The 25,400-nt window shown below is 43.9% G+C and overlaps 1 protein-coding gene across 1 annotated transcript in view; it reads left to right on the top strand.

Annotated features, from left to right (window-relative positions):
- The first annotated feature begins 579 nt into the window (after positions 1-579).
- The window catches only part of LOC103176233 (solute carrier family 12 member 7), a 194,131-nt gene continuing 169,310 nt past the window's right edge, over positions 580-25,400 (top strand). Inside the window, exons 1-2 of the mRNA XM_042346217.1 lie at positions 580-599; positions 728-876. Coding sequence (XP_042202151.1) covers positions 735-876 — 142 coding nt within the window. The 5' untranslated portion in view covers positions 580-599; positions 728-734. The remainder of the gene's footprint in view (positions 600-727; positions 877-25,400) is intronic.

A 25,400-nucleotide genomic window follows, 5' to 3' on the forward strand; every position in this document is an offset into this window, starting at 1 on the left:
TACGGTCAATTCACTTCACAGCACATTCCGTGAAGCGCTTTGAGCCGTCGAGAAGAGGTGAACAGCGCTGTATCAAATGCAAAGGATTAATATTATTATTATAACATTTGTCTTTGACAATCGCTGTGTGTGTGTGTGTGTGTGCAGGTGCACATGGTTTAGGGCTGTGTGGCTTTTGAAGTTGGCGCTGGTTTGGGAGGTGGAGTGTGGTCAGTGCTGAGTGAGTGAGTCACCAATAGGACAGCACAGCCCCCTCCTCCCTCCCTCCCCTCCTCTTTCTCTCTCCCTCCCTCCCTCCTCTCTCTCTCTCTCTCTGTCCTCACTGTTCTGGAGCTCCAGCCGGTCCCACTTTATTGGTGGACAGTCCAGTCCACTCACCCCCACCCCACCAGTGGTGGGTGTCGATGGGCAGCACTGGCACTGGGGCGAAGCAGGTCCCACCAGCCCGTCCCTTGCACACAGCTCCAGGCGAGGGAGAGCCTGAGAAGCCAGAGGGAGAGCCAGAGGGAGAGCCTGAGAAGCCAGAGGGAGAGCCTGAGAAGCCAGAGGGAGAGCCTGAGAAGCCAGAGGGAGAGCCAGAGGGAGAGGGAGAGCCAGAGAAGCCAGAGGCAGAGCCAGAGGAGATCCAGAGGGAGAGCCAGAGAAGGCAGAGCCAGAGAAGCCAGAGGGAGAGCCAGAGAAGCCAGAGGGAGAGCCAGAGCCAAAGCAGCCAGAGAGAGAGCCAGAGGCTCGGCATGTCCCAGAGGTTCTTGGTGACCGCTGTCCACAACGGCAGCGAGGACTTGGCTGCCGAGAGGACCCGCAATGGCACCGGCGCTGCCCCTCAGCAGAGCACTCTACCCATCCTGGAGTACCTCAGGGAGCCCAACAGATACGGTAAGAGAAGGGGGGACGGTCTCCTGGACTCTCCCCCTGACAGGCAGCGGACCCCAGGGCCACCCACCCCCCAGGGCCACCCACCCCCAGGGCCACCCACCCCCCAGGGCCACCCACCCCCAGGGCCACCCACCCCCAGGGCCACCCCACCCCCCAGGGCCACCCCACCCCCCAGGGCCAACCCACCCCCCAGGGCCAACCCACCCCCCAGGGCCAACCCACCCCCAGGGCCAACCCACCCCCCAGGGACAACCCACCCCCCAGGGCCAACCCACCCCCCAGGGCCAACCCACCCCCCAGGGCCAACCCACCCCCCAGGGCCAACCCACCCCCCAGGGCCAACCCACCCCCAGGGCCAACCCACCCCCAGGGCCAACCCACCCCCCAGGGCCACCCACCCCACCCCCAGGGCCACCCACCCCACCCCCAGGCCACCCACCCACCCCAGGGCCACCCACCCCACCCCCAGGGCCACCCACCCCACCCCCAGGGCCACCCACCCCACCCCCAGGGCCACCCACCCCACCCCCAGGGCCACCCACCCCACCCCCAGGGCCACCCACCCCACCCCCAGGGCCACCCACCCCACCCCCAGGGCCACCCACCCCCCCAGGCCACCCACCCCACCCCCAGGGCCACCCACCCCACCCCCAGGGCCACCCACCCCACCCCCAGGGCCACCCACCCCAGCCCCAGGGCCACCCACCCCACCCCCAGGGCCACCCACCCCAGCCCCAGGGCCACCTACCCCACCCCCAGGGCCACCCACCCCCCAGGGCCACCCACCCCCAGGGCCACCAGGGAGGGGGGCGGTGCGGCTTCAAATCCCGGGGCTCACATCTGGGTTCATTTCGGTGAAAATCGAACCAGAGTTAGTTTTTCTCTCTTCTCTCTCCTCTTCTCTCTCTCGTTTTCATTTTGCAAAACAAATGCTGTAAAACTATTATTGACTGCATCCAAACCCCAAATGATGTGTTTTGAGGTTTTTGTTGATGGTGTGTGTGTGTGTGTGTGTATCTCTGTGTGTGTATCTTTGTGTGTGTCTCTGTGTGTGTATCTGTGTGTGTGTGTATCTGTGTGTGTGTGTGTCTGTGTATGTGTCTGTATGTGTGTGTCTGTGTGTATGTGTGTGTGTGTGTATCTGTCTGTGTGTGTATCTGTCTGTGTGTGTATCTGTCTGTGTGTGTGTGTGTGTGAGCGTGTGTGTGTGTGAGCGTGTATCTGTGTGTGTGTGTGTGTGTGTATCTGTGTGTGTGTGTGTGTGTATCTGTGTGTGTGTGAGTGTGTGTGTGTGAGTGTGTATCTATGTGTATCTCTGTGTGTGTGTGTGTGTGAGTGTGTGTGTGTATCTGTGTGTGTATCTGTCTGTGTGTGAGTGTGTGTGTGTGAGTGTGTGTATGTGAGTGTGTATCTATGTGTATCTGTGTGTGTGTGTGTGTGTGTGTGAGTGTGTGTGAGTGTGTGTGTGTGTGTGTGTGAGTGTGTGTGAGTGTGTATCTGTGTGTGTGAGTGTGTGTGAGTGTGTGTGTGTGTCTGTGTGAGTGTGTGTGTGTGTGTTTTGCTGGGTGACTGACCGGTTGCTCCTGGCAGTGTTCAGCAATCTGCTGGATTCCATACATGTACTTTTAAGGGAAGATCTGTTCGTTTTTCCGCTGGTAATGGGAATTGCCATTGGAAGAAGTCCTGCGTTGTGCTGTTTGCGCCCTATTTTGTTTGTGTTTTATTCATTGAGTGGCGCGGTATCCTTTTTTTTAAACAGTGTCATTTTCTCTCCTATTTGTTTATCCGGATCGATACAGCACTTATTGCACAGATTGCACTTTTATTCCCCCCCCCCATCCCCCTTCCTTCTCCACACTTTCTGCCCAACGTGATATCAGAAAAGTAGTTTTAAGACGTCCAATAAATAAGAGTTTTTCACACTCAATTGCCTGTAGATCAGGAGGTCAGTTGCCTGTAAAAGCAAAATAACAAGACGTAGAGAATCCCTTTTTACGGTGTTTGCTCGAAAAAAATTGTATTGCTCTGATAAACGCCCCAAACGCGCAGTTTTTCACTGTCCACTGTAAACTGTATAAATTATATTGAGTGCCTGTAACCCCTGCAGCTCACACACACACAAAAAAAACTTCTACGAAAGTGAGAGTTACATTACAGTGCAGTCTTATTTTATGGCATTGGGCATTTTTTTTTGTTGGATTGCAGTCACTGGAAGTACTGGGTTTCACTTTTGGAAATGAAATCACTTGTACAAACTTCAGCGAATTGCATTGGTTTCAGTGATTCAATCTCTGGGCTTTTTTTTTTAAAAATTAAAAAAAAAAAGAAACCAAAGGAGAAGTGCGGAATAAGGATGTCAAATGTGGTTTGAAAACAGCCTCTGCGTGTTTCTTTTACTTTATTATTTGCTGCTATAAAAAGTGAACGAGTGACTGCTCCTCTCGATTAAGTCGGAATTCACATATCCAGCAGCTAATTTGCAATTGCAGTAACGTGTACCCATTTGGTTCTGACATTATTTTGCAATAGTCGCACCCAAATATACTCTGTAAACTAACATCGTTGAAATGCACATGTCAGTGGATGAACTGCAGTGGGAAATAAGACTGTTCTGGCTGATGATACCACGAGCTGTGCACTTGTGTGAAGTAGTGTGTTTATACAGTATGCTTTAGTTATCATCAGTTTAAACAGAGAGGGCAAAGAGTAGAAGCAGCAATGTTTGTTCGTTCAACTCAATTTCTGCCCTCTTTCCCTCCCAGGATTGGAATAGTTTGTATAAATGTACCGAATGCACTTGGTATACAAGTAACACAACTTGGGAGTTAAATTCTCGCCTGAGGCTGCCTGCAATGTTGTGTTTTGGCAACTTTTTTTTTGCCCACTTTCCATCACCGGTTAAAGGCAATTTGAACAAAATCGCCAACTGACCATCTCATTGGATTTGATTTTGTGAAATGCTATTAAAGTTATTGATACTTTAAATAGAAAATGCAGCTGTCAGGCAGAAGGGTGTAGCGTGACATACTGGGACGATGATCAATACAATAAATAACCCTGCAGCATGTCAAACTACAAAGCCTTTTGATTTGGATTGGTGCTGAATTCTCTTTATATGCAAAAATCAAAGTCTACAGCTCCATGGGCAGTGCACAGATTCTGTTTCATTGCTCATTGGAACAGTGCTATCCAGCAGATTATTTATAGTGCGAGCGTTCAGGGTCAGAAAACGACTGCAACCCATCGCATAATTCTGCCATTTAACAGTGGAAAGGCCGCAATGACATTGTATCCATCAGTCAACCGCATGTGTCGCTCTATACCACTGCGGATGGTTGATCGGAAAATGCCAGAAGCGTTTGCTGTCTGACTTACATTGGACTCTGGCCAGTTACTGTACAGGTACTTCAGTGCTGGCCAACTTTTTTTTGGGTGGCCAACACAATAATCATAAAGATGCTAAAATAGTGTAGATTTACGCCACAATTCAAGAAACATTCAATCAAGAAACATTTTTTTTTCTGACCAACCACAGAGGTTGTCCACCATCTGGTTACTTGAACAACGTTAAAGAGGCTGATTGACAATATCCTGCACTCAAACCCTTGTGTTGTTCAGACTAATGAGTGCTTCAGGTTGTTGCACAAGAGAGTAGTCTGGGGAAGTATTCTTAGTTTACTCTTTGCTTTCATTGAGTAAACCAATTCATCCTTATTACTTACCCCGTTTCCATTTTGAAGAGAATTGAAAGGAAGGATCACCTCTCAGTCAACAAGTTTAAGATTATGTCACAAACATTTGAGGACATGTTGATTTCTGAAACGTGCGATTCTTTATATCCTATGAAACTCTTTGAGATGCTATATCAAATCTCTTGTGGTCTTAAAAAAATTGTCCAGATTTTTAAAAAAATTATTAAATTCCCTCTAATTTTTGGGGCTGTTTTTCCACAGTTTTTTTAAAAAACGTTTTTAAGACATTAAGACTGAGTTTAAGAATTTTCAAAAATTCTGTTCAATCTTTATTTTTAGGACTTATGGCTGAGTTGGAATTTCAGCCATCTGGGATTATAACCTTGATATACTGTAATGCCATGTTATTATTTGGAGGACTTTCAGCTCCTTTCCTCGCAGCTCAGTCATTTCATTTTGAATTAGGTAATTATCTTCACAAGTGTTGCTTTGGTGTTTAAATTTGTCCTGTGTTAAGTGAGCATATCAAACATTTTTGCCCCCTTTTCTACATGTTCCAACCCACTACTCTGCTTGCTCGTGAGGGTGGCACTGTTCATTGCACTGAGGGGCATATCAGTATTAAAATAAATTGACAATAATCCTTACATTTGGTGTTGTGCCTTTCACTTTAGGAGGATGTCCCAAAGAACTTCACAGAATTTACTGTAAAATGCGGTGACTCAGTGTCTTGTGGGCGAAACATGGCAGCCAATTTGCGCACAGCAATGTCCCACAAACAGCCATGAAGTGAATGATTCATTTCTGTTTGGGAGTTTGTTGGTCACAACACTGGGAGAAACCCCTCTTTTTTGAATTGTTTCATGGGATCTTTAACATCTTTTTATAAATCTTTTCTTCTTGTTACTTCTTTATGAAGTTCTTGGAAGACATGCTTAACTTTCTGGGACCCTCTTCCCAGCCAACTTTCCTTTACTTCCAACCACATGATTCAGGCATGACTGCCCATCAGAATGTTCCCTTATGGTGAAAATACTGCAGATATTTAGGGGATGTGGTCATGCTGAATATTTGTAGTATTAGCTGGTTGTTATTTATTTCTGAAGGGTCAAGTTTAAAACTATATTCTGGTGTGCGTGCTGCCCTAGATGTTCAAAGACAACCTTTGTTGGAAGATGTTTAGCTGTTGAGGTTTTGTTGCTAATTGATTGCAATTCTGTGTCCCTCACACAGTCAGGGGGCTGATCAGGATCAATAGGTTGGTGCTTTTACTATTTCCGATGCTATCTTTTATCCTTTAGGCAGTTTAGGGCATTGGATTGCTTCTAAAAAACGTCTGACACCTTTCATATTGAATTACTAGTTTGTGTGAATATTTGCTAGTTGTTCCGAGGTGTAGACACTAATCTTATATAACTACAGGTTTCTGTTTAATTTGTCCTTGGAAAGCTCCTATTGTCCACCTCCCATTCTTTTCCTTATTTTAGATCACAGTTACATGATTTGTTTTGGTTTTGTGACGCCTGACATTTCTCGCAATCTTAAGCGTGAGATTTATCTTAATATCTTCCTTCCTGAGTGCACTTTTTAAGCAATCTGACTGGTTGGAAATATAATTCTAAACTATCCATTCAGATAATGGGAACCAAAATTGAATCTTTCTTGAAAAGTTTTAAATGTACAAGGAAGATTTTGTACTGTTGAGTGCTTGAACTGTCAAATCAGCTCAGTGAGTTGCACTCTCGTCTCCAACTCAGAAAGTTGTGAGTTCAAGCCCAACATGGGGACTTGGAACTCATATGGTCTTGGCTTACACTCATGCAGTGCTGGGCGTATGCTGCATCATCAGAGGAGCCGTCCTTCAGATGAGGCATTGAATTTAGGACCTGTCTACCTGTTCAAGTGGATGTGAAAAATCCTATGGCACAATTTGAAAAGAAAAGGAAGTTTCACCCAATGTCCTGGCTAACAATCCCCCAAATAAAAATTGGTTTACTCACTTTGTGGTTATAGATCGGTCTCTTCTAAATCACCTCTTTTACACCACCTCCTTCCCTTTCTTTCTCCCCGTACACCCCTCCTCCTGACTTGAAACGCACCATATAAAGGTAAATTCTTGTTGGGTGGGATTATTGTATTAACATAGGTCCTGAAGATATGCTTATATAGGTTCTTGAAGATATACTTAAAGAGCAGATGAGTTGGATCGGTTGACTAGTTTATTGTGCAGTCAACACTTCATGCCCTCTGCCTGTTCTGGTGGTTCAGGTGGATGTTAAAGGACTATTTTGAAGAGCAACAATTTTGCCTAGTGCCCTGGCCAATATTCCTCCCTCATACAAAATCACCCCCAAATCCCATTAAATATGGTAGTTAGTCTCACTGGTGATTGTGGGATGTGGATCAGCTACCACTCTTGTCCCAATGCCAGTAGTCACTACACTCCAAAGAATTTATTGTGTGAAGCATGTTTCAAAGTTGTAACATGATTAGGTGCTATATGAATTGCTTGTCAGTATTGACAGTACATTCTATATTTATGACATTGAATGTACCAAATATGCAGGTGGCAAATTCCCTCCCCCTCCCCCCCTACCCCTTCCACTATCATTCTTAGTGGTGAAGTAACTGGTGAAATTGTACCCTCAGGTACATCACCACCAACACCTGTTCTCCTCCCCCCAGCATCTTCCCTTCCACCTCGTCCACTGTCCAGGGCCCCAAACACAGTTCAAGTGAGACAGCGATTTATGTGTAGTACCATCAATATAGTTCACTGCTCACAATGTGGTCTCCTCTATAATGGGGAGACCAAACCCAGATTAGATGATAGATTTGCCAAACACCTCTGTTCTGCCGCAAGCACAATTCTGAGCTTCCGGTTGCTTGCCACTTCAACTCTCTGTCTCACTCGCACTCTGACCTCTCCATCCATGGTCTCCTACGCTGTTCCAGTGAAGCACAGCGCAAGCTTGAGGAATAGGACCTCATCTATCTGCTAGGAACCTTACAGACCCCTGGCTTCTATTGAGTTCAACCACTTCAGACCATAAGAACAGCTCCCATCTCCCATAACAGCTTATATTCCCCTTCCCCCTCTTCTGTGACCATGAGCACATCATATGGGTCCCAGACACGCCTTTTCTTTCTCTGGTCTGTCTCTGCTGTCCTCAGATTTGTATTATTAACACCTCTTTAATCCATCATACCCATTCCTCTACCTCATTTTCTCCTTTGTCTTCCTTGCCCTGCCTTCCCTCTCTGCTGGTCCTCAAAAACCTCTCCCGCCCAACACCCCCGAGTTCTGATGAAGGGTGATGGACCCGAAACATTGACCCACTTTCCTTTCTCCACAGATGCTGCCTGAGTGTTCCGAGCGGTCTCTGTTTTTGTTTCTGTACCTTCAGGTGTCAGCCTGGCTCATTCTCTTGCCTTTGAGTCTGAAGGTTGTAGGTTCAAACCCCAGTTTGGGACTTTGAACTCACAGTCTAGGCTGACAATTCAAGCAGTGCAGGGTTATGCTGCATTGTCAAAGGAACCATCCTGAAGTCTTATCTCCTTGTTCAAGTGAACATTAAAGATTCCGTGGCACTGTTCAAAAAGAGAAGTGAATTTCTCTTGGTGTCCTTGTCAAAAATCGTCCAAATAAAATTGGTCACTCACCTCATGGCTGTTTGTGGAACATTGCTTGCACAACCGGCTGCCTCATTTGCCTACAAAGGCACAGTTGCTTTACAGTAAATCCTATGAAGCATTTGGAGACATCTTGAGATATGAAAGATGCTATATTAAATGCAAGGATTATTATTATTGCAATACTTTGCAAGCCTTTGCTTCTGTGCAGCCTACATGACACAGTGTAGAAGCCGCAATGTATTATTCTGGAGATCAAATACTAGGTTAGACAGGTGGCATGCATGTAAATGTATGAGCACAGAGGCCAAACTACCTGGCTATACCTCTCACCATACCGCACATCCCAAACGCCATGGCGGTGGTGTGGCCCTCATTTTCAGGACCTCAATTGCTCAGTCCCCTTATTCCTCTGCCTCATTCCCCTCATTCGAGCACCCTACACTCTACCAACCCTCCAATCTTTCCTTCAAAATTCTCCTCAGTTACCGCCCCCCCAAAACCTCCCCCACCTTCATCTCTGATGTCTCCTAGCTTCCTTCTGCCTCTGTTCTGAACACCTCCTCATCCTCAGCAACTTCAACCTTCCCTTCATCCCCTCCTGCTCTACTCACAAACTTCACCCTGTTACACCAGCCACCTCTGCTTCCTCAAAGGTCAGGTGCGGGCCACTGACGTACATGGCTCAAATTTGATCTAACTGGCTGGACCACATCAAAACGTATCTCTCTGCGCTCGCCACCGCCACATCATCCTACTCCAAGATAATAATAATAATCCTTGCATTTGATATAGCGCTTTTCACGTCGGGAGGATGTCCCAAAGCGCTTCACAGAACACACTGTAAAGTAAATTGACTGTGTATTTGTGGGCGAATGCGGCAGTCAATTGCGCACAGCAATGTCCCACAAACAGTCGTAGATTGAAAATGGCCAATTTATTATTGTTTGGGGTTTTTGGAGGGATTATTATTAGGCTCTGTGTGGAGTATGGAAACTTGCCCAAGGTTTCGCCCTGACCTGCCTGGAATTGAACTCAGGTCTCTCGCTTGCAAAGCGAGTGCTCTAACCACTGAGCTACAGGACTCCACCGGCAGCTGGACTTTCAGTTGTGCTCCACCATTTGGAACTCCATCCCACAATCTCTTCGCCTTGCTCCTCTCTTGCCTCCTTCAAGGCACAACTCAAGACCCTCCTTTTTGAGCTGCCTTCAGCCTCTTGCCTAACTCTCTGCCCTCCCTCATCCCAACCCTGCCCCCCCACACTCGTGTCCCGATCCCTGACTGATCAGCACCTTGTGATGTCCTCCCGACGTGAAAGGCACTGTACAAATGTAATGTTGTTGTTGCTGTGTCAATCCCCTGCAAGAACCTTAAAAACGTTCTTGCTTTCAAGACAGGAGAACAGAAAATGTGAAAGAAAAAAAAACTGCTCAAAGACAAGCCATATGTTTCTGCAGTAGGTTAAGAAAATGGAAAATACTCCTTTATGAGAGTTCTGCAAGTGAAAAATGTAGGCCTAAAGTATTTATTTACCCACCTTCAAACCTGGCTGAACACCTATTGTTTTAAACGTGCTTTCATTCACCTTTCTTCCTCTCCCTTCCCCATCGTTACCCTCACATTGGGCTCCAATTCAACTGTGTAAAGAGATTTGAGATGCCCTCCCAATGTACACCGTATAAATGTAAACTGTTCTTGAAACAGAAGTTTGCTCACAGCAAGGTCCTCAAAAAATATGGCACTGTTTGAAAAGAGAAGGGAATTTCTCTCGGTGTTCTGGTCTACAATTCCCTAGATAAAATTAGATAAGTACGTACCGCATGGCTGTTTGTGGAACATTGCTGTGCTCAAATTAGCACAGCAATGTCCCATAATGACTGTGTATTTTATGGGTGTTTGCAGTCATCACACTCTACAGTAAAATCCTATGAGGCACTGTAAGAAGTCCCCCTGACGTGAAAGACTCCGTTACAAATGGAAGAATTCTTTTTATTTCTTACTTTTATGTGTGCGAATGCAAAACACCCTAAAGGGTGAAAATGTTGCCTGTCATTGTGCCAACAGAGGTGTTGCCCTCGCAGTATCTGGAGCATCACCTGACCTGTCTGTTGGGGATTGTAGGTACTCAAAGCATACTTGGTTTAAAATATAATGATGTTCGTCCCAGAAAATCAGTTAATTCTCGCTTGTCTAATGTCACTCATGATATTGAGTGTTAGAAAAATCCTGTGAAGACTTTGTGAAGAACCTGTGTCCTCTTTTTGTAGCTCGACGCTACAAGCATTTCCCATGTGCACAGACAGCATGATCTCTTGTGCCAGGGGTAACATACCTAACAACTGACTTTCCTTTGGGTCCACTAGGTGGTGTTGGTGGTGCTTTTTTTTTATTCCCAAAACTTTTGAAATCTTCCTCTCTAATAGTCCGAGAGAAAATTCCTGCTTTACAAGAAATGCCAAGCTGTTGCTTTGCAGATGGCATCTGTAACCACCCTCCTGCCGCTAGTTTCCGTCAGTGAGCTGAAGAACTGTAATGACCGGCACTGGAGCTGTCAGATCAACAAAGTCCTGTTTATTGCTGGAATCTGAATTGTTCACAGTTTCAGCCAGCAATGAAGTTTAGAAAGCTCGAGTCGCAGTTCTGGGCAATTGTTTAGGTGGCTGAGTATACAGCCATCTTCATCGCCTGTGCTGTGGATTGACAAGTCTTAAGCGTGTGATCCCTGTGTGATGGTAACCCTCCCATCTCACACAAAATTTCGCCCACAAAATCATAGTCAATTCACTTTACATTGTATTCCGTGAAGCGATTCGAGACATCTCGAAGACGTGATAAGGTGCTATATCAAATGCAAGGATTATTATTATTCTAATCTCTCAGGAGCCTGGTTTGGGGCAATGGGCACCAGGCACTGTCTGGAGGGGATCAAAAGAAGGAGAGGACCTCAAAGGGTCACCATGGGCTGTGCTCACACACCTCCTGGGCAGCCAGCTCAGTGTGATATTGGCAGCTCTTCAACTTGTCCTCTTGGGGGCATGGTGTGGGAGGAAGTGGGGTGTGGGGGGTGGGGGAAACAATTTGAGGCAAAATAAGGGAAAATTAAGAGGACCGTTCAGCTGTCAATCAGCTGTTAGCTGCCATCAAGATGATCCTTTATTTGCATTGTTTTACTGTCTTTGTTATTTCAATTCGAACTCATTCAAAGAGGCAGGCATCAGAATAACTACGGTAACTGTGCACAAAGTGTGGCGAAATAAACTGGCAATGGGTCGGCTTATTGTTGTAGCTGGTTGTGAACCTGATGTTAACCTTTGCCCTATTGAGCAAAATGGGAGATTCCCAACACAAGTGCCCTTTTGTTTCGCAGGCATTATTTTTAACATCTGTTATTCTGGTTAGGAGATCTTGACATTTTTTTTCTTTCTGTGACCAGCGCACTCCGTTTAACAGGATGTGATGGCAGCAGGTAGGAGGTCAATTCCCCCTCCCTTTAAAACGCATTATTTGAAAATATAATTCTTCCCGCTTTTCTCCATTTGTGAAGCTGCGGCTGAAAGTGAATAAAGCGTCGCGAGTCACACGTTTTGTCATCAGTTAGTGCTGGGTCAAGTGGTCTTGGCCAGTATAGCATTACGTTAGCCTCTGTTGCTCCTGAGCTGAAGAGGGTGAAAATCGGCCAGGGTTACTGCTGCTAACCCATAGCCCTGACCTCTGCTGGAGTTGTGCTTGTGTGTGCAAACAGGATTTTGTTCAGCTGTGATTTCCTTCTTTCCTCTGTTTTGGTTTCCACTCTCCCTCCCCATTGTCTAGTGATATACCAGTGACTGAGGGGGAAATATTGGTTGTCATTTGACCCTCGTTGAATTGCATCTGAAAACCCTGTGCGTCTTCAGGGAAGTAGATATGTGAGGGCTGAGGAATTCAATTATACCCCACATCTTTAGCATCCCTCGCCCCTACCTGTTCAAATCGAAATGGCAACTTGCTCCCAGGCCCTTACTGCTCTGTTATTGTCAGTACAGTATTATGCACTGATGATCCATGCTCCCGCAGAGGGTGGAAGCAGCTGTCCTCGGCTCAGTTCCTCCCCCTGGTGGCCTGGCCATCACCACACGCTTGTGTGGACATTGTACCATATACAGTACACAATACAAAATTACATTCGTATAGCGTCTTTCATGTCGGGAGGATCTTCCTAAGGCACTGGACAGTCGGATTTCGAACCGAGCTGGGCGTCGGGATCGGAGAGGGTGGAGGGCAAAGAGAGTAAGAGGGTGGCTAAAGGCGCGGTCAAAGTGGAGAGTTTTGAGATGCGCCTTGAAGAAGGCAAGGGAGAGAATGAATGGCATGTGGGATGGAGTTCCAAAGGATGGGGGCAGAAAGGCTGAAGGCCTGCCCACTGATGCTATGAACAGCTCTATCCTCCTGGAGAGTATAGCAGGGTTATTTTTTGAATAGATTTCACAGTACAAATGTCTTCATTACTGGGGAAAGAGTAGGGCCTCATTTTCTTTGGAATGAAATTATGTGAGATCAGATGAGACGGTGCTCATCACAAAAATGAACCCGGTGCCATTTACATCAGTCAACTCTCTGTTTGCCTATCAGTGGTTTCCTGAGTCCTTTCGTTTTCTCCCCTCCCGTTCTACTCTCCTGAAAGCTTTTTCATTATTTTACTTCTACTCTGGTTGGCAGTGGTGCCCTTATTGGCCAAATGGGTAAAGGTACAGGTTTGTGTCTGTTTGGACTGGTCTAAGGTTTGGGAAAGGCTAATCCATGCCTATGCCACCTCTAGATTTGATTTCTCCAATGCCTTCCTTTCCAGTGTTTCTATCTGAACCCTTCATAAACTACAGATTACCCAGAGATCTTAAACCAAGGTCTTGTCTGCCTGTTTAGGTGGATGTTAAAGAGCCCAAGGCATTGTTCGTAAAGAGAAGGGAGTCTCTACCTGTGCCCTGGCCAATAATTCCCCAGGTAAAATTGGTCATTCACTTCGTGGCAGTTTGTGGGACTTTGCTGTGTGCAAAATGGCCACAAAATATAATGAATTCACTTTACAGTATATTCTGTGAAGTGCTTTGAGACGCCTTGAAGATGTGATAAGGCGCTATATCAAATGCAAGGATTATTATTATTATTATTTCACCTACATGTTTCCCGCAGTGGTTGCACTTTACAGTCAATCCTGTGAAGTGCTATGTCAAATGTAAGTATTATTATAATTATTATAACTCCACATTCATATCCCTTCCTGTACCAGGCTCTGTGATCCAATATGGTATTATTGACAGACTTCACTGCTTCAATTTCCCCAGTAGGTTGACTTTAACGTCTTTATTAAGCATCAAATGTCTCCATGCCCTTGCCCCATCCTTTATCTGCGATCTTCTGTGGTACTTCTGTGTCCCACTTACTCTCTTCACTTTGCTAACTCAGACCTGCTTCATGTCCCCCACCCTCTCTGCCCCCATTATGAGCAATTGAGCTTCCAGGAACTTTCCCCCCACTGTCTGGAACTCTCTCCCTAAATCCTTCTGACTCACACCTTCCCTGCTTTCCTTCTAAAATCCTACCTCTTTGACTGTGCCTTCAGTCACCTCCGTTCTAACCCCCATCCCTAAATCTCCCACTCTGGCCAGGATCCCACTCAATCTCGGTGAATCACTTTGAGATACTTTCGTACGTGAATGGGTGCTTCGTAATTCAAGTTATTGTAAAAATATCAGCAACTTAGAATAATAATTAACTTTTATTTATGTAGCAACTTTCACGTAAAATAAACATCCCACAAATATTTACAAAATATGCTTGGTTAGATGTTGTTACGTAGGCAAACCTGGGTGAAACTCCAGGAATACAAAAGATTGTTTTGTAAATATGTTTCGCAAGTCAAACAAATGTAGGCAGTATTGGCAGCCGGGCAAGCCGTCGGGTGCAGTAGTTGGTAGGGGAGGTTTCTGGAGAGAGTGCAGAGATGTGGTCAAAATATTTTGTTTAATTCAAAACGGTTTGTAAAAACTCTCTCCTGGTTAGCTTCCTTGACCTTCTTAGTTCAGCTGTCAATCACAGGTGACCGTGTACTGTGGTGACTTGGGTTTCTAAAGTCCCCTTCCTGCTGCATAGCTCAGAGGCAGGATAGAGGTGCACTGGGCTGTAGGAAGGTGGACCCTTTGATCTCAAGTCTGCAGTGAGGTCTTGAAAAGCACCAGCTCCGTGTTGTGTAATGTTGCCATTGAATCAAAGGCAGCTCCTGTCTATTATGCTGCTGTCAGGATGGGGCTTGCTATTGACAGATGCTGTTCTTGGTTCAGTCACAAAAGAATTGATACACTCTCCCTTACCATTTCAGTCACAAAGGAATCATACAGTGTAATAGACTGCATAAAGTCAGACACGTTTTGGGCTAAATACTCTCAATATGTCTCAGTAACAACGTATGGGTATAGTACTCCAGTTGCATTCCAGCTTAGCTACACTTCACTGTTAAGGGCCGCTGTTGATTGTTTTCTTCCTGCTATGAAAAAGGACATTAAGAACAGTTTTGTTCAGTTATGTTAACATCTTCCTTTTGCTTCAGTACATGTTTTTGCAACTTTTTTTTATAATTATCAAAATGATGCAACTCCGTTTTTCATTTTCTTTTCTGTTTCAGATTTCTCCCAGCTTTCTAAAGTCAGGACTATAATTAATAATCCTTGCATGTCTCAAAGCACTTAACAGAATATACTGTGAAATGTAGTGACTGTGTGTTTGTAGGTGAACATGACAATTATTTTGTGCATCGCAATGTGCATGAAACAAATGACCAATTTTTTTTTCTCTGGGGTATTAAAAACCAGGACACTGAGAGAAACTTCCTTCACTTTTCAAATATTTTGAGTATTGTGGAATTTTTCACGTCCACTTGAACAAGTAGGTGGGATCTCGGTTTAAACATCTCAACTGAAGGACGACACTTCCAACTATGCAACATATCCCATTACTGCATTGAAGTGCAGTCTAGACTGTGAACTTAAAAGTCCTGATGTGGGGCTTGAACCCATAACCTTCTGACTCAGAGATAAGAGTGCTAATGACTGAGCCAGACTGACATAATATCAAGGAGCATAACAATGTGTTGGAGTCCTGTAGCTTAGTGCTTAGAACAGTAAGTAGGAACTCGGTTGTTAGTCGATTGGCGGATTACTTTTCCGGGGATAATAATCCCTCAAAAAAAAGAATTTGGTCACTCGATCCCCAACTATTTGTGGGACACTGTTTAGCGTAATTAGCTGCCGCATTTCGCCCACAAATATATAGTCAATTCACTTTACAGTATATTCTGTGAAAGCCTTTCAGATGTCTAGAAAATGTGATAAGGGCTATATCAAATGTAAGGATAATTATCAATATCCCTAGGCATGAAACCTGGGATATTCCTAATGCACTATGCACCAGCTAACCCAGTACAGCCCAGTTTTCAAATCTATCTACAATCTCCTGTTCTAATGGGTTACTGTTAATGTGGGCAATGCATTTTCCCCACCAATTCATTTCGATGTAAACATGCGCTTGGTGTTAACCTTGAGATCTGTGAGGGTCAAAGTTACAGCATTCTGTTGCTATTTATGGAGCTCTGTTTATGGAATGTGTTTTGAAATACCCCAGACTTTTCAAGTTAGTGCTTACACCTTGCTTAAAGAGTCAAGGGCGCTGCTATCTTGGTTATCCTCCACAGTGTGTCAGACATGTGCTGACCAAAACAAAAATCTTGGATTCCCAGTTAATAGGAGGTGGTGGGGGGGCCTTTTTGAGCATTGAATATGGCCTTTCTCAGCTTATTCACAGGACACTGGTCTAACTCAGAACAACAACAACTTTTGTACAGCATTTGTATAGTGCCCTCATGCAGGGTAACATCCCAGAGCACTTGATACTGGTGGAGCACAATGTCGAGCCAGGGGAAGGTGACCCTAGGCATGGTCAAAGAGGAAGGTCTTCAGGCGTAATCTGAAGATGGGGAAGGAAAGGGCAAGACTGAGGGAATACAGGAAGAGTGTTTCCAGAGTTTTGGAGGGGTAGTGGCTGAAAGCTCAAGCAATGCCCCATGAATAAACCCACAGATAGGAATGGAGGTTTCTGGTCTTTTATACAAAAAAAACACCCAGTGGAAAACTGTTTTCCAAATCAAGATTCAATTAAAGAATTTTCTGATCATCGATTTTTGAGGTAAAATGGTCTTAAGGCTGAGACAGTCTCCCTATTATTCAATAAGAGCTTTGGTTGTGTGGCAACAGATCGTGTCAGATGCAAATGCAGTTGGTGTAAGGTAATGCTTGGTTCTGTAACTGTACAAGGAATGAACACACAGAAAAAGGCACAGATGGTCTGGATTCCGCTTGCTTGAATTGTTGCTGATTCATTCTGAGAAGATTGAAAACATCAGAAGTGGTAAAAGCTGCCAACACTCATTGTCACGGCTCCTGCGTGAAGAATGACTGGTAGGATGAAACACTGGAGTGCTGTCAGCTCTTGTGGAACCATACCCTAGCATGAGTCACTTGGAGACAGAAAATCAGAGAATACAGTGTTGTTTGAATCTTGTTCAATTATATTATAATAATGGTGTTTCTTTGCCACTTTTCTGCTTCAAGTTTTCAAAGGTTTGATTTCAAAAGTATTACCAATAATAATAATAATCCTTGCATTTGATATGGCACCTTATCACATCTTTGAGACGTCTTAAAGTGCTTCACAGAATGTATTGTAAAGTGTATTGACTGTATATTTTATGGGTGAAACGCCTCAGCTAATTGCACAAAGCAGCGTCCCAGAAACAATCATGGATTTAGTGACCAAATTTTTTTTCAAGAAAAGCGATCCACCAATCGACGAACAACCGAGTTCCTACTTATTGTTTGGTAAACAGTGGTGTGTTTAATAAGAAAACTTGGCCAGTGTTTCTCCCTGCCCGGGTGTCGAACTCAGGTCTTCTTGCTTGCAAGGCAAGTTCTCTGAGTTACAAGAAGCTACACTCTACAAAGCTAGCAGAATTTCAGTTCCCACTTTGTAAACCTCAAATTTGTCCTTGCAATACGATAATAATAATAATAATAATCCTTGCAATTGATATAGCGCTTTTCACGTCGGGAGGATGTCCCAAAGCGCTTCACAGAACACGCTGTAAAGTGAATTGACTGTATATTTGTGGGCGAACACGGCAGCCAATTGCGCACAGCAATGTCCCACAAACAGTCGTAGATTGAAAATGACCAATTTATTATTGTTTTTGGAGGGATTATTATTAGGTGTGTGGAGTAAGGAAACTTGCCCAAGGTTTCGCCCTGCCTGGAATTGAACTCAGGTCTCTCGCTTGCAAAGCGAGTGCTCTAACCACTGAGCTACAGGACTCCAAATAATAAGGGCAAAGGAAAGACTTAAATGGCAGCAATGAAGCTGAGTGTTTCAGAGGGCTGAAATTCCTCTCACACTCTGGGGTCTCCAACCCTTGGCTCATGACAACCTGTGCCTAATACTTTCTGGAATTAGGTAAACAGGGTGCATTTCTCCAGTAAGGGATTGTGCATTCCATTCCGACATGGGAAATTTCCTTGCATTTGTGGAACTCTGTCTGGTTTAGATACTCTTAAACACAATGATAGTTTCCCCCATGTATCAGTTACCCAATTGACCAAAACAAAATTTAAATTTGTAACCTAATTTTTGTTGGCTTTTGTATTGCATTTACCCCATGATTTTGAAATGAAAACAGCACTGAGTCCCTAATGTTCTGTACAAATAAAGCATCGATCACTGCAAGTTTATCAAGGAGATAATCAACAGCTGAGTGCGGGAAAATAACGCAAAGAGTATACATCTTTCATCCCAAAAGCTTATGATCTTTGTGTAGAAATTGTAATTTTTTGTGGTTTAACAGCATCCAGTGTTGCTTCATAAGTACAAAATATTACATTGGTTTTGCCTGAAGATTGTTCATTGTTTAAAATTGAAAGTTTTACAGAATATTGGAATAAAAATTAAATTCGATCTACATTTTGAAACCAGGTTTCCATGGTTCTTTTGGGCACTACAGAACTTCCAAAATTAGGAATTTAATAACTTTCCAAAATTCTGCATAATCTTATATTTTGAGTGCAGGGCACAGTGGTTGAAAGCTCATCTGCTGATAGCTGGGACAGAGCAAGTGGAGCAGAGGGAGTGTAGGTTCACAGGAGGTAACATTAGGGATAGAGAGTCAGTGGAGCTGAATGAAAATGGGGGTGATGGACTTATGGAGCCCTGTGCAGCAGAGTATAGGCTCTGGACCTGTGGATAGTGTGAAGCTGTGGAGGATGGAATGCAGGGTGATGGTAAAGTTGAGTCTGGGGGTGACAGGACCAGGATTAAAATTGCTAAATCATCAGTAGAGTAAATCTAACCTGGCTCACAATAGTGAGCATTGGTTGAGGTCAGTTAACCCTGCACAGGAATTTGAAACTGTGACTTGATGGCATGAATGGCCTAGCACCTCATTGGGTGGCTCCTTTACCCAGTAACCCATCAAGGGAGGATTGATACTTGGAGAAAAAGAGAAAAGCTGTATGAGTGATCACTGCAAAACTGGTTGACTAAACAAGGCAAGGTATGAACTATGTTACAGGGTATTGCTGGCTGGCGAGTCAATAGACACTATCAGCGCTACTCATACTTTTGCTAAGAAAGGGGAGATGAATTGGTGCACAAGGCACTCATCACTTAACTCACAGGAGCAGACCCAATGGGTTTGTTCAATGACTGTCACAGCCCTTGCACAACGATGGCTATATTTTTGGCACCACTTGAGAGGTGAAGAGAAGTTTGAGAGCTGTCAGCACAGTCCAGCTGCAACTGAAATGCAAAACTTTCCCAGTTTAGTTTGAGACAATAGTGTCATCATTGAGGGAAGGAGGGAAGGGAAAACAGATGAAAATATTTCTGGAAAGCTGCAAGAACTGAACAGTAGGGTCACTGACATGAGTGTTCAGTCAATAAATCCTGTAAAACAGAAATTCAGTAAAACTGTGCGGTGACTTGTTCCTAATAGCCTCAATATTTGGGGATCTAAATGGTAGCCTGCAATGGGAAGACTTCACACCTGGGTCTAGATTTATTCTATTTACTTAGCGTTTTAGACCGTATAGAACTTGGCAAATTGTTGAATTTGGTCTTAACTTCAAAATGGGTTTTCTATAGTTCTTAAAGGAAACTTGAAAATTATTTTAAGAATTTACCAAATCCTGAATGCACTGAAATGCTACCTAAACAAAGCAAATCTAGACCCACGTGACATTTCTCAACACTGTACGGTACTGCGTATGATCAAGTCTAGTGTGGTCATTCAGCCAGTGAGCCATCAGGAAAATGTGCAGCCTGAAAACTTCAGTGTGGCTTTTATGGTTGTCAGTGTTCCTCTTCTTGTGAAGAAAGGTGCTCAGTGATGTGAATGAGATCAACTTGCCATAGATTGTTGTTGCGTTGTAGGAATGTGAATGGTTTCTGTGTGCTGCCGATGCACCTTTAAAGCCCTTTACCATTGAACTGATCAGATTCCCGAAGGAATGGTTCCAAATTAGTTTGACAGCTTATTGAAGAGCTTGTGGCACTTTCACTTTATTAAAGCAGCAACATGCCATCTTTTTAAATCCCAATACTATTCATAAAGGTGGGCCCTAAATCATTTCATACAAATGAAAGGCTTATTTGCAGCGTTGTGTAAGAAGATTAGAATGAGGAAAATATGATCTGAGTAGTATGGCTTTGAAAAATCAGACTTAATTTATAACAAGTCTCCTTAAGGGAGCGATTGCTGTAGCTGTTAGTGAAATCATTGAACTTTAATCACCTATTTCTACCTTATTGTGGTTTTCATAAGTGAATGTCAGAGAGGATCAGACTGTGTGTTGCTGGAGAGTGGGGAGTTGAGGTTACTTGGGAGTGACTTGAGAGTGGCTCTTGGTGGCCCACACAGTTTGAGAGCTATCTGTGCAGTCCAGCTGCAACTGAAATGCAAAACTCTCCCAGTTTAGTTTGAAACAACATTGTCATCATTGAGGGAGGGAGAACAAAACATGAAAATATTTCTGGAAAGCTGCAGTAGTAGCACTCTTGCCTCTGAATCAGAAGGTTGTGGGTTCAAGTCCCACATCAGACCTTGGAATCACATAGTCTAAGCTGATACTCCAATGCAGTGCTGGGAATGTGTTACATTTTCGGAGGTGCCATCCTTCAGATGAGACGTTAAAACCGAGGTTCTGTCTGCCGGTAAAGTGGATGTTAAAGATCCCATGGCACTATTTGAAAAGAGAAGGGAGTTTCTCTCGGTGTCCCAGCCAACAATTCCCCAAATAAAAATTGGTCACTCATTCCATAGCTGTTTATGGGACATTGCTGTGCGCAAACTTGGCTGTTGCACTTTGCCCACAAAATACACAGTTAATCCACTTTACAGCATATCCTGTGAAGTGCTTTGAGATGTCTCAATGACATAATATATGGCTATAGCCAACGCAAGGATTATTATTATCACAATATTGCTTTGGTTGAGAAGTAGCATTGGATCTCATCCTTCCAGGACATCCACTTTAGCATCTTTCCTAGAGTCCTGCAGCTCAGTGGTTAGAGCACTTGCCTTGCAAGCGAAACACCTGGGTTCAATCTTAGGCAGGGTGAAACCTTGGGCAAGTTTCCTTACTCCACACTCCTAATAATAATCCCTCCAAAAAACCAAAACAATAATAAATTTGGCATTTTCAATCCACTACTGTTTGTAGGACACTGCTGTGCGCAATTAGCTGCCGTGTTTCGCCCACAAATATGAGGTCAATTCACTTTACAGCATATTCTGTGAAGCGCTTTGAGATATCTAGAAGACATGAAAAGCGCTATATCAAATGCAAGGATTATTATTATTTCCATCACAGTATCAAGCTGTTTTTTTTAATAAATCCAGTGTCCTGGCATTGATCACTCTTCGGGGTAACCTGTTCCAATCATTAATTACCCTTTGGATAAAGAAAACTTCCCTGTTGTCTATCATGAAATTGCTCTTTGCAACTCTAAACCTGTGTCCCCTTTTACTGTCTTGGTACATCCTAACACCTGGAGTGAAGAAATCCCTTTTATTATCTCCCTAATGTTTCTGTTGTCAATCCTGAGGCTGTGCTCCATTGTCCTCTTGAGGTGTGTTGACCAGCCATTCGGGAAATTCTGCACACTTTCCTGCAGGGGTCACTGCATTGTAGGAAGAAGCAATAAGCCTGAATTTAATTTTAATTTTCCTCCTCTTCCCGCTCACCTACCCTTAGCCCAGGGAGTCTGATGGCAATTGTAATGATCCAACTGCTGAGATCAGTAGATCAGTAACTCAACACACACTGGAGATTGAAATGGGTGGTGATATCTGTTATAGACCTTTATTTATCATATACATATATATTGTGAGCAGCCTTGACGATGTCATAAGATGCTGTACCAAATATAAGGATTATTATTATTTGTTATTAAGTCACCCAAATATCTCAAAGTACTTCTTATTTACTATAAAGTACAATAACCATATTTTGTAGGGGAATGTGGCAGCCACGTTCCAGAAACAGCCACAAAGAGAATGACCAATATTATTTGGGAGTTTCTTGGCCATGACACTGGGAGAAACTTCCTAAAGAAAGTCTTTGTGATGTTGAAGTATTTGTTTGCGGTAAATCCTCAGCCAGTAGTGTGAAGTTTCTAACTGATTTCTCGCTTGGGTGTGAAAAGGTTGTTTGTGGTCGGTAGTGGGATGGAGGGAGTGGAGGCGAGTTTTGCTTGACTATTTCCAATTTACTTACTAGCGCAAAGCAAATTATTGTGGGCTGCAAGCCTCGCAGAGCCTGTAGAAATTTAATTAGAGCGGGATTGAAAATGTGTTTGTGCCGGGCAGCCCGCCTGCTGTTCTCTAATACTCTTAAACGGCAGCCGCGTTAAACTGTTAATTCTGCTTGCTTTTTCTGTTATGAATACGGTAAGTAGTTTTGTTTTATCTGATCGGTTGGACACTTGCATGCCGCAAACAGAGGCAGTGACTGTCAACCCTTACAGTTGCCCACAAAAGTACAGCCAATTCACTTTACAGTATATTCTGTGAAGTGCTTTGAGACGTCTCGAAGATGTGATAAGGCGTTATATCAAATATAAGGATTATTATTATTATTTATATTATTACAGTGGCTGAACCCCTCCTGCTCCTGTTATACTAATCCTTGATAAAGTGCCTTATCAGGTCATCAAGACTTCTCACAGCCCTTAACAGGATTTTACTGCCAAGTGTGCTGACTTTGTATTTCCAGGCACATGCCATTGGAGATGTTCAGAGACGATAATTGAGGACACTTGTTCCACGATAATATACAGTATTGATGCTTTTTGCTTCAACCTGTAGCGATGGTGACATGATGGCCTGGGAACTTGGTTGAATGCTCGTTTGAATGGTGACTCACTGACTGTAAGAATGTTCGGTTGTTTCCATCATCATACTTGCAGCTGGTAGGAACTATTCCAGTTATTCATTTGGTAAGAATGTTAATTTATTTGCACTCTCAGTTAATTAGATTTATAACAATGTCTTGTGGGCAAAAAATATTTTACAATTATTTCGAATAGTTTGTATTTTAATTTGTCTCTCTCAACTCAAACTCACGACTCTGGGGGGTTGGGTGTAAATATCAAGCTCTATGATAAACTATAGTTTCCTGTGAGTGAAGAAGTTTCTCCAAACTCCCTTTTAGATCTGCTGCTAGTTATCGTTTTGCCCCTTCATCTTGGATTCTCCAACAAGTAGAAATAGTCTATTAACATTCATATTTAAGCGCTCTGGGACCCCACCCTGCGTGAAGGTGCTATATAAATGCAAGTTGTTGTTGTATATTATTGAATACTCACTACCCTTTAAGTCTGGATAGCCTATCTTTTGTTTTTCAAAGCCACGATAAACCTAGTTCAGTCTCAAACCGTGTTGGAATAGTAACAGTGTGTTGGATTGTAATAATAAGTTGGCTTCATTCCAACCCAAAGCAACCTAAACAATGGGTTTATGGAAAGGTTGGACAGCAGGTCCCACCTTTCAGATTGCTCTGCCTACCTGTGATTCACTGGTGCAATAAAGTTATTTGATTACTGCTACTTAAAAGAAACCGTACACTAAAGTGATTCCACCTTATTGTGAGGACATGTTTCAGATATTAAGATTGACCTCACCTGCCTGGTGCAATACAGTTATCACATTGTTACTGCTACTCAAAAGAAACTGAAATCCTAAAGCGAATCCTCTCTCCTTGTGATTATGTGTGTCATGAGGGCGTGGAATGGTAATATTAAAAGCCTTTCTTTTATTAAAACTGAAAGCTGTACTCAACCATGTAAAACAGAGAGACGCCCACTCACAGTGACACCAGAAGATACTCCTGTCTAAGCACAAGTCTCCTGCCATTTTTAAGCAATGGAGATTGTAAAAGCGCTAGCCAGTCACAGTTAATACTGAAACACGCCTGCTGTATTCGCTGCCTCTCGGTCTATCTGTCCTCTTTCTTTCAGTAGGTGTTTGCCTACAATCCAATCGCTACACTTTACAATAAATCCTATGAAGCACGTTGAGATGTCCTTCAACTTGAAAGCTGCTATATCTTAAGCAAGTATGATGATGATTCTTCTTGTTATAAAACTTTGCCAATCATTGCATCCCACATGACACAATGTAGAAGTTTGCAGTGTATTATTCTTAATGTATTAGATAGGTAGCATGGGTTGCTATGTATATGGTATGGCCATAGTGGTGTTAGTGCCTGCCAGGTCTGGTGGATTATGGCTGCACCACTTTTTCTTTGCCGTGTTGTAAGCTATGGGCATGGGAAAACCAACTCAGCTCACAAATTTGTGGCCTGCTGCTTTAATTCACTCTCTCGCTCCAGAGCAAAGGTGTCCAAACTAAGGTACAAGCTCCTGTTATCCTTGTACAAGCTCCTGTTATCCTTGTACAAGCTCCTGTTATCCTTGTACAAGTTCCTGTAATCTGGAATGTCAGTCAAATCTAAAACTGCTAACAGAATCTCTGCTGATCGCCCAATGGATATATGCGATATAGCACCAACACAAACAGAGCAGAACACTGCTGATTTGCATCATGTGTTGGGACTCTACTGTTGATCTCGGCTTCCCTGTTTTGGGGGTATGGGGGTGGGAGGAATCAGTCAGGGTTTTTTTTAAAGTCAGCCGGGTGTCTGACACATGCAGAAACCCATCACCATGTTTAAGGATATCCAAACGAAACTGAGAATTCCATGCATCTTACTTACACATGGAAATTCAAGACCCTTTTGTTGGTATGCACACATGCACACTCTCCCTGGAGGGACACATCCTGTTTACCTAATCCTGGAAAGTATTAGGCATAGGTTGGAAAGAGTCAAGGCTTGGGCACCCCAGAGTGTGATGGGGTACTGCTGGCATCTAACCAGCTAAAAACACATAGCTTGTCATTGTCTGGCAAGGTTTCCTGCTGCTTGTCCAGCTAACTGTTAGGGCTTTGCCTGTCCTCAGTGACCCAGATCTGCCCTTCCAAGTCCTGCTGATGAGCCAGGCTGGCTGTTCTGTCCCAAGCAGTGCCAGGGTCCAGTCCACAGTATTCCAGGTTACTCCTGATGACAGCACAGCGAGGATGAAACTGGACAGTAATTGGATCACCGAGACACTACGGAAGGTCCTGACATTCTGTTGCCAAACATGCCACCTTGGAGCCAGTTCAGCTCCTAGGAAACCCCACTTACCTCCTTCCCTCCTCCCAAGAAGAATGATCACTAGCTCACTAGTTGATCATTTGACATCCGACAAGCGCAAGTTTGAGCTCTAACTTGGTGGATGGTAGGGACCAGGAACTCCCTGCTAGCTTCTTGGTGGGCAACACAGCTCAACATTAAATGCATGGAAGCATTGCCACCATCTTCCTGTGCGCAGCTCAGACACACGTGCATTCCCATTGAGTCAGGGTTTCCATACCCAATGGCTACCCTGAGAACTTTTGTTGGAACCTGAATGTAGGTGTATTAACATCTGGCTGAAAGTTTTTACAACTAATGTTTATAGTGGCACATAAATTGCAAAATGGTCATTCAAATAGTTTTACAATCTTTCACGATTAGATTATAGAT

This window comes from Callorhinchus milii, unplaced genomic scaffold (assembly GCF_018977255.1).
Source record: "Callorhinchus milii isolate IMCB2004 unplaced genomic scaffold, IMCB_Cmil_1.0 Scaffold2, whole genome shotgun sequence".
NCBI lineage: Eukaryota > Metazoa > Chordata > Chondrichthyes > Chimaeriformes > Callorhinchidae > Callorhinchus > Callorhinchus milii.